Here is a 10,365-nt window from a genome sequence, read left to right on the forward strand (position 1 = left end):
CTTGGAGTATTAATAAGTTCGTGTACTGTACAAGTATGCTGCCTTTAGAATATATTTTATCACGATTACGTTTAGGTATTATTATTGAATATTTCGCCTTCTCATGGATTCAAATCCTTTCGGAAGCACATTCAGAAGCATACTATAGGTAACCGACCGGCACAAATAAAACCCATTAAAAAACCTAACGAACATTAAAACTAACAATAAATATACCTCGTAAACTTTTATTACAACTATTACATTTGTTTATTATTTTATTACAGTTCAAAGTATTGGATATCTAGGTGCAAGCTAATACGCCTTAATTCTCATAGTTCTCATTAACCTTTTGGACGCCAATGACCGATATATCCGCACCGTAAGTTCAACGCCAAAGACCGATTAATCGGTCACAGACCACAGAGCAACATAGACCTACGTGCATATGCATAAAGTTCAATTTCAGTTTTGCACTTCGGTGACGTGGCGGCAGCGTGACAGCTTTTGTGTTTGACACGGCGTCGAAAAGGTTAACAAACTGATTATTACTGAAGTGACAGTTAAATGCGATTGCTGCATACATTTCCTCAGCTAAAAAGGTATGAAAATGGAATAGCGATAGCGCATCAGCCCCAAACCCTGACACTTTGGTCCCACGAGCAACTGGCCATTGCGACGCCGTTGGGAGCTATCGAGATGGACGTCACACGGTTTTCGTGACCATTCAACGTTCCTGCAAAATAAAATACAATAAAGTAAGTAAACTTTATATAGGAACACTCTATACTCTATAATTATCACTCTCGCGGCAGAGCGATAATTATTATAATACAACCGATAACATTACAGTTTCGCGTTTGCATTTAAACAGACGCGCGGCTATAATATTTCGACAACTTTCTGCGGGTATTGTTCGAGTGGGTTAGGTAAGGTAAAAGTACTAGTGCTCGACATGCTAATGCCCTATAGATGACACCCTGCTGTCACCTCTATTGACAATGACGTAAGTTTCAAGATGACATGTACTGGGACCGCGTCGAGCACCAGTACGTTTACCTTACAATATCGAGGTAGAGACCTAGTGACTGCATCTCTGCAAAACGTATCGTCGTAACCTACATTTTCTTAATAGAAGATTGGATAAAGATAATTTAATACTGTAAAGAAATTAAAAGGCAAGGAATCCTTACCCGTGTGTGAAACTTTTAACGTGTCCCAAGAATGCACGGTGTTGTCGTCAGAGCCAGCCAGCAAGTACCTCCCGCTGGGGGAAAGGCCTGTAGCAGAAACACTTTTGTTTAGGGACAAATATCTGTAGTAAATATCTGTATCTGTATCACTGTCTTTATACCTGGAAACCCCATTTTTACCCGTTGAAGAGTTCCGTTCTGGTCCTCATCAGTAGTTCTTTAATTGGCACGTTTATGAATACATATGCTTGTTTTATGATGAAAATAACAAAAAACGCTATGTGGTACCTACCCTATGAGATTTGAGGATTTCCCTCAGTTCCTCATGGATCCCATCATCATTATTAGATTTTTATTTAAATTCGACCAATCTACCTACTTAAAAAATCTATTAAAAACGATGTGAATTCTATAATTTTGGGTCGTTTAGACTCGTCTATGATTGGTAAAAGAGAAATACAATCAGCGATAAAAGCATATAATTATGTATTATAAAAAATATTGTCTTGTTAAAAACTCATTAACTTAACTCTAATAATTTATGAAAACCATAAACATAATTAATAACAAACTTACAATAAAAAGTAACCTAAAATTAAACCTACCTACAAAGCTAAAACTAATACCTAAAAAATAAATAAAAATAACGTGGGTGATATATATTATATGTATATATTAGGCTAGACCACCCAGGTCCGATCCCTGTGGAAGAGTTAATCTCACTTAACTCTTAACTTTTAAATTTTAATGAATTCTGCCAATCTTGGATAACTTTGAGGTTGACTCATAAATTAGGTTAAATTTATAAAAGCTTATCTGTATTATAAATAAAAATGTAAACAGAAACTTGTTTCTATAATGATCATTTATCACACAAAACTTGTTTCAAGTTAATCGAGTTCTAGAAGTCATCATTAATTACCATATGACGTTTAGGCACCAACAAGCGTTGAGTAATTTCGTAAAAATAATTAACGTCAAAGTAATACGTACGGTCTAATAGACCGTAGGTATCGCAATCATATAAGCTGGCTATACTGTTTATCAAATTGGTAAGTAAGTCAAGTGTGTTTTATAACTTATGAATGAAGTTTCTCTTTTCAACTGACATAAATAATTAATTACTGATATAATAATAATAGGTAAAGAGGAAAACCTGGGGAATCCACTTCCACTTTTGTATGTACTTATTGCAGGTAAAACTTTACGCGTAAATCGGACTAGCTATGGTAGGTATTACCTACAGGGTTGGGCAAAATACTGGCTTCCACGTATTTGAAATACAAATTACAAAATACATTTTTAAAAGTATTTGAAATACAAAATACAAACTACTTTGGTGACGGGTATTTGAAATACAAAATACAAATTACAGTGTTTAAAATAATGTATTTCAATTACAAAATATACCTTTATTTATTTTTTTGTTTAGCATTTAGTTTTAACGTTAACGAATATCCTTTCATATAAACTTATAAGGTCATTGCGCTAGTTTTCGTCCAGCTCTAGTTTACGTCCACTTGACGAAATTTGAATATATACCTACATTCCTGCACAAATTTGGACTGATTTCAATCCTTATGTCTAAGGCGTCTAAGCAATATATCTGTCTACATATCACAATGATATTTCGCAAAAAGGAAGCGCTGGTGGCCTAGCGGTAAGAGCGTGCGACTTGCAATCCGGAGGTCGCGAGTTCGAACCCCGGCTCGAACCAATGAGTTTTTCGGAACTATGTACGAAATATCATTTGATATTTACCAGTCGCTTTTCGGTGAAGGAAAACATCGTGAGGAAACCGGACTAATTCCAATTACGGCCCTAGTTTACCCTCTGGGTTGGAAGGTCAGATGGCAGTTGCTATCGAAAAAACTAGTGCCAACGCCAATTACTGGGATTAGTTTCCAAGCGGACCCCAGGCTCCCATGAGCCGTGGCAAAATGCTGGGACAACGCGAGGAAGATGAAGATTTCGCAAAAAGTAGTAAATTAAAAATGAAATATATATTTGATAATCCGTCAAGTCGTCGAAAACTAGTGCATGGACGGAAACTACTGCAATGACCCTATCCCCTAGATTTAAACGAAAAGTTCCACGCAGAAGTTGACCTAATATAGATCCAGTATCCAGCCAATGAAAATTGTATCTCGGCTGGATCGGAGGTTCGCGGTCGGCTCACAGCTTGTGCGAGAGATTAGACATTTTAGGATTATAGAATTTAATAAAATGTATTTATAGAAATGTATTTTGAAGCTTGAAGTATTTGAAATACAAAATACTAAATACATGTGAGTGCAGTATTTGAAATACCAAATACAAAATACTTTTGAGGTAGTATTTGAAATACAAATACAAAATACTAATTTGTATTTCAAATACGTATTTCAAATACATGTAATTGAAATACTGCCCAACCCTGTTACCTATGAATGTGTTTGCGGTTTTCTCCCGCCATACTAAGCCACTAACGTAAGCTATATACTCAGCAAAGGTTACGTCATTGCAAGAAAACTAAACTCTTCTTCCTTATTTAGTTTTTTGTTTATTCATGTCTTTTATATATCAAGGTTGGTAATGCGGAATACGCGATCCGGATGCTTAATGGCCATTATTAGATAATTTATCATCGCCACATTTGAAAAACGCAAAACCTCTGTTGTCATACATACTAACTCTATCAGATACCCAGGTAGGTTGATTTTAAGACGTGAAACGACATAAAGTAATAAAACGACGCTTTTTACCGACGAGAGCGGACTGATCGAACTGTTTTGTACTCGATTTCGGTATCAAAGGTTAAGCTTATGGATAATATGAAACTCATACTCAACTAGGAGCTAGATAACGACTTGAATAAAGAAATGATTGGTTGATTGACTTAAAAGTTATGACTGACCGCAGCTGGTGAAGCCGCTGGCGCCCGGGGGCGTGTAGTGGCCAATCTGCTGGTCGCTGCGGATGTCGAAAAGCCGCGCTGTTTTGTCCTCAGAGGCGGTCGCGAACGCATGTCCGCTGGCGTGGAACTAAAATAAAATAAAAATACTTTCTATGAAGATAATTTTATAGAATAAAAGAACTTAGACTCTGAGGGCATAGATGTAGAGTGCTAAAATACATTTTTGTATGTTGTTTTTTACCCTAGCTAGGAGTTCCGGCTTTTAATCCATGTTTCTTAAATGATAAATATTTAATATCATTTATTTGGATTCGATTTTATTTGAAGCTTTTTTGTTGACAAAATTAGCTAATTGTGTGTATGCAAGTAAATTAAATTTCTTTGTTTAAGTATTTGTAATTTTTTACAGGTAGTATTTTCGCTCGGTGTTGTCTCTGTCCACTCAGGGGATTGATATCGGGGTCCATGTCAGATTTTATGTAAAATAGTTTAGCCGCGAACGCTTGCAACGTCAATGTATTAGCGACATGGCCATCATCAGAGTTAGGTACTATCAGACAAGGATAACTTGGAACTTACACAAACGCTATTAACATCAGCATCGTGACCGAAGAATGTTTGTTTGGCTTTGTCGTCTCTGACATCCCAGAGTTTGCACGTCTTGTCCACGGAACCGGTGACATAGGAATTCATGTCTGGAATAATTGGTATATAGCTATCACATAACAATTATCTGGGAGACCGAGCTTTGCTCGGTAAACATATAAAAACTCAAAAATGCGCTTATTCCCAGAGATAAGACCTAGCTAGATCGATTTTTCGCCCCCGAAAACCCCCATATAGTAAATTTCATCGAAATCGTTAGAGCCATTTCCGAGATCCCCGAAATATATACCTATATAAATAAATATATATAAATAAATAAACAAGAATCGTTAGATAGATTGAGTTATTATTATTAATAATAGTTCAATGTTATATAAACATTCATTCATAACATTCTTAACTATCCATGATAAATAATGATAGACACGCAAATAAATGCCCTTACCGGAATTCGAAACTGGAACCGCCAGTTTCGTAGGGTCACTACCGACTAGTCTAGAAGGCCTTTAATATGGCATACATGAAGATTTTGTTAGTATAGTTAACGCACCTGGTGCTAAAGAGATGCTGACCACGTCGCCTGCATGAGCATTGAATTCCTTATCCCTTTTACCTGTTTCCAAATCCCAAATACATCTGCAACACATAATAATAACTGTAAGTGCCTGAAATAGGTATATATAGTTGAATTTCATTATATAAATGGTTGCCTAAAAAATAAAATCAGGCACTTGGCATTTCAAGTGTCTGATTACGATTACGTGAAGTAATAATTACCTGATTGATGGCCAATTAATGACCAAGTGCCTGATTTTTTTCTTAAATTATTTAAGAATGGTTTTTTTTTATCATTCCAGTCGAATGTCAATGACTAATGTACCTACTGTTTATGAATTTAAAAATTGCCTAAGTTCCAGTGGTTTCTATCATAAAATTTTAAGTACGACGATCGTTTGACCAGTTTCTTGTACATGGAGGAGGCTCCCCTTAATATTTATAGGTAGTTGTAGCTTTAATTAACTGTGTACCTAGAACAGTTCTTAAGATAGAGCCCGTTGACGAACAGACAGCGGAAGCTTAGTAGCGGAACCTTAAAAAGTAAAGTTTTATAATTCACAACTCTAAGGCGGTCTTCACATTGCACAGAATGTGTGATCACACTGATGCGGTTCCTCACGCCGCTCCGGTGTGCAAGTGTGACAATCGGAAAGGTTAGGTTAGCAATCATTTTACACATCTCAGGTCACTCTAGGTGACTTCCCGAGGACAACTGGACACCCAATCGCTATGACAATGACAACGAAAGGCTTTCTACATATATTAGTGCGACAGTGACAGTTGCGTTACGATTGGCATGTTGTCTACGCGGCCAGTATGATAATCGCCCATGCTCACATCTTCATGTCGCCGGAGCCGGTGAGGATGTGCTTGTCGTCGAGGAAGCGGCAGCTGCTGAGGAAGCCCTCGTAGCCGGCCAGCTCGCGGACCATCTTGGCCGCGCCCGTGGCGTCGCGGTTGTTCACGTCGTACACCGTGCACATGTTGTCCATGCCGCCGCAAGCTGGAAAACGCGTACACAATGGGCCAGCGTGGGCCATTCTGGGGGACGCATTTATGCGTTATAGGGAGCAAGTGATATTGCTATCTCATCCTACCGCATGGCTGCGTCCCTTGGACTGGCCGGCGATGGCCCATTGTGTACAGGGGCCTTTACAGATCATTCTTTGACCGAGTGAGCAGGAAGCGTCACCATTTCGGCTTGGACCAAAATGCGTTTGTATCTTCGTCTGTTCTCCTTTAATTATCGTGTTTATAAGCCGTGATTTTGACGCAGATTGAGCGTCCCTTATTATCTGAATTTCATTTTCGATTCCCATGTCGATATTGTCGATGGCCATGGGAGTTCGTTGAGGCGAGGCCTACAGCTCCCAGAGCCACTAGTAAGTAGTAGGTACAATATTAACCAACGGTTGAAAGTGGCTTACGTGGCCTTTCAGCCAAGTTAAAATAAATGAAAATAATGAAACAATTTTACACAAAACCTAGATAGACCTTATTATGCAATAATGAATGAATTAAACTCTAGACCTCGACTCACAGCAAGCTCAATATGCCTTGTGCTGTGGGTAGGTGGGTACAAAGCAGAGATAATTTACGATATAAGTGAACCTCATACCGACAAAATTTCCCGAAGGCGCAAAGGCGACACTCATGACCCAAGCAGAGCGCAGCGGGATGACCTGCACTTTGTTGCCGCTCCAGGTGTCCCAAATTATGAGCTTCCCATCTAGCGAACCCGTTACGCAGTGCCTGCGGGAACACCAAATATGATATATACGAGTATATATATACATATATATATATATTTGCTGATCTATTCCAAATTATTTTTTAAAATAAATATTTGATATCGTGCATCGTTTTGTTATTTTATGCATTATGCGATAAGTATTGTTAAGGTAAGTATACATACCTAAAATAATTTTGTACTATGTAAGAATTTGTAGAATTCGTGAGCTTATTTCGTCAGGTGGCAAGCAAAAGTCACTAATTACTATAAAATATTTAAACAAAAATCAACCTTCTTCTCGTACTAATATGGTTCACTATGGCTATAAACTTGTGGAGTTACTTAGTGACTTGCCTGTCTCCTGACGATTTATATTTATAATATATTTAAGTGTAATTTCTGTAGAAATAAGTATGGTATGTACCTAATCCAGTAGCCGAAAGAGATAAGAGGAGATAAACCGAAAGGAAACACATCACAAAATGTGCACTAGGTACCTTTAACTTTATGCAACCGCTGCCGCTGAGACCGCAGCCTTAGGCGATGCTAAGGACTGGGGCAATGCAAATGGCAAGCGATGACGTAAAACGTAAACGTCTCCCACAGGAGAATTTGTAAGTAGGTAGGTATTTAGTTATTTACTTATATCTATCTATTATTCTGTAAGTTTCATTGGCTGTAACTTGCTATCAATTACTCCTATAGGCCAGACAAATCGGATTTTTTCGAAGAATTAATTCCCAGCAAGCTGGGAATCATTTTAATACCTTCATTTGGTCCTAAATGCGTGAAATCCGCTTTGTTTGCTTCATCCCAAGAGGTGTGTATAAACAATTTCCACCTTGCTGGGAATTATATCCTCAAAACCTAATATTAATCGCATAGTATTTTCAAACTGGCTGAGCTGGGCGACACAGGTTTTTTATCAAGGCCGATTGTTACCGTATTTTGATACATTTGCCTTTTGGGGTTTGATCTAGAGAAGGGGTATAGGTATTTAATTAATATATTTATTCACAAAATCCTCAAATAGTAGTTTTTATATTGAAAATTTACGTCTTAACAAGGGCAAATTCCATGAAAAATTAACTTGTTACATTATTTATCCACATTCACTTATACTAGAGTAGGTAGACTTATTTGTAAATATCGCTATGGCATTTTGGAGTCTGACGATTGATTTATTGATTTGCACGATAAATATGAAGGAAAACAGGAAGACAAAAGATATGATATTGAAATATATTAACAACTGGTCACTCACGTATTATAGTCGTAAACATTGAAAACGTGAGTGACCCGTTTTTAATATATTTAATATGTCTGTGTCTTACGGAAATTTTGTTATTTAAATAAGATATGATGGTACAAAATAATGATAATAATATCGCTTATTAGCTTAGCGTAAGTCGTCACCTGGAATCGCCGCTGTAGTGCACCGAGTTTACTTTATTGATGTGTCCCTTTAAGGTTTTCTTAGTTACGAGACGAATCTTGGACACATCGGCCATGTCCCCGCATTTCTCTGTGAGTTTCGTGTCTGCTACTTTTTGTTGTGCTTCCTGGAAACAATTGTATTAATTAATAATTGGTATTGACTGTCGACGAAGACTTTTGAGTAGGTACCTATTTAAAACAGTCACCTTAAGAGAAGCTATCAGATCGTTTAGCTCTTTCTTGAGTGCGGTGGTTTCAGGGTCCTCCTTCGGCGGCATTTTTTGTTATGATATTGTTCTTCGTATCAAAACCGACGAGCGTTGCAAGTTAGGTTGGCACTTGCTATGAGCCTTAGACATCGTTCCTGATGCTCGTAATCTCGTTAGTCTAATAGGATTCTAGCTTAACTCGTAGGAAGCTGTACATGTGCCGACCCACTCCATTTTCTTGGCTGTATTTATTGCTTAGCACAGTTTACCATTTTATTAATAAATATATTTGGGTACTTTATTAACAGTTTAAATACTTTATAGTTGTAAGTATAACAATATTTGAGTAATCTCCGTCCAGTCCTAGGTATTTACAACATTGATAGTGTTATAGATTTCAAAATATACGAAATGTTATAAATAGTTTGGTACTGAAGTACCTAGGTAGCTACTTACCTTATTATTGTATCAACAAAGTTACAACACCCATTGTGTATTTCTGGGTTGCCTGCGATTACTGCATTCATGAGTACTTATTGCTAATTGCAATGGTGTTTTTGCAGAACTTCAGGCCAATAAGTACCTTGTTTTTACTAAAATTGCCAAAGTAGAAGTGTCAAGCGATAATCGACTAAAAGTAAGTGTACATGTTTTAAAATACATACCTACTCGTAATTTTAATATAGGTATTGAAATCTAATAGGGGTTTTAAAGTTAGATTACCTATTGTAGAGATGATCAATAATATAACAGATGTTTTAGCTTTAGCTAGGGTGATAATAATAGTAGGATAATAATTATAAAAAAAAAATTAAGATGCACTTTATTTGAGTTGGTCTTACTGGTTCATATTACAGGGCTAAAAAGGTTACGTTTACCTACTAACTTCACACTATAGCTTATCTTTTGATTAATTGAAGATTATAATTTGAGTTCATGTCTTTTACTAAACGCACCATGGCACGACAAATGGCTGTGGGCTCTCACTTGGGTAAAGAAAAGTGGGGCCCGTGACGTGACAACAGTCGGGACGAACAGTTTTCGATTAGAAGTCAACAGATCGCTACTGTAGCATGACCATTGCCCCAGATACTTTCACTTTCCCTGCTAGTTCACAATCTATGAGATCGTTTTAAGTGAGCTGTATTTGTCAAATCAAATATTTAAGTTTTGAATGAGCATTAGATTCAGACAGGAATAGGAAAAACGGGGTTGAATTGAAACAAACGTAGAGCAGCCCAGCAGCTATAAATACCTAATTCAATTATGTATAATTGACGCACGCCTTAATAAACTACTAAAACTATAGTAGGTATCTAACAGTGGTACATGTTAAGGTTGACACAAATACAAAAAAAGAAACAAAAAACAACGGGTTGCACTCCGGGAGTGCCGACAGAAGTGAAAACTCAATGACTAGTCCAAATTGTCTGCACCACTAATGTATAATTGACCCATCATCCTTTCTATTGAAAAACTTTAGTTCCGAAATTCAAATTTGTAGCGTTAATTGTTTAAAATTCGAATAGAAATTGTAAAGTTACCTTGCATACCTCGCTTCTAATATATTTGGTCATGATATTTTGAGTTTTATTCACCAGTACTAGAGTTCACTTTTATTAGCGATTTCACCAAGAATTCAAGATGTAGCTTTATTGAATAGGGATGATGACACATGTTGAATTTTATAACAAAATCTAGTCAAATAGATAGCAAACGAGCAATTTATCACAATAATGTGGATATTAAAATAAA

General features: G+C 36.9%; 1 protein-coding gene across 1 annotated transcript; it reads right to left on the minus strand.

Moving 5' to 3' along the window:
- Positions 1 to 588: 588 nt before the first annotated feature.
- On the minus strand, positions 589 to 8,760 carry LOC134661153 (guanine nucleotide-binding protein subunit beta-2). The gene is made up of 9 exons (XM_063517102.1): positions 8,608 to 8,760; positions 8,381 to 8,526; positions 6,851 to 6,984; positions 6,070 to 6,235; positions 5,225 to 5,310; positions 4,648 to 4,763; positions 4,069 to 4,195; positions 1,173 to 1,259; positions 589 to 715 (listed from the first exon to the last, which is right to left on the minus strand). Exons 1-9 carry the CDS (start codon positions 8,677 to 8,679, stop codon positions 609 to 611), a joined length of 1,041 nt encoding a protein of 346 aa, XP_063373172.1. The 5' UTR covers positions 8,680 to 8,760; the 3' UTR covers positions 589 to 608.
- Positions 8,761 to 10,365: the final 1,605 nt, after the last annotated feature.

This window comes from Cydia amplana, chromosome Z (assembly GCF_948474715.1).
Source record: "Cydia amplana chromosome Z, ilCydAmpl1.1, whole genome shotgun sequence".
NCBI classification, from domain to species: Eukaryota; Metazoa; Arthropoda; class Insecta; order Lepidoptera; family Tortricidae; genus Cydia; species Cydia amplana.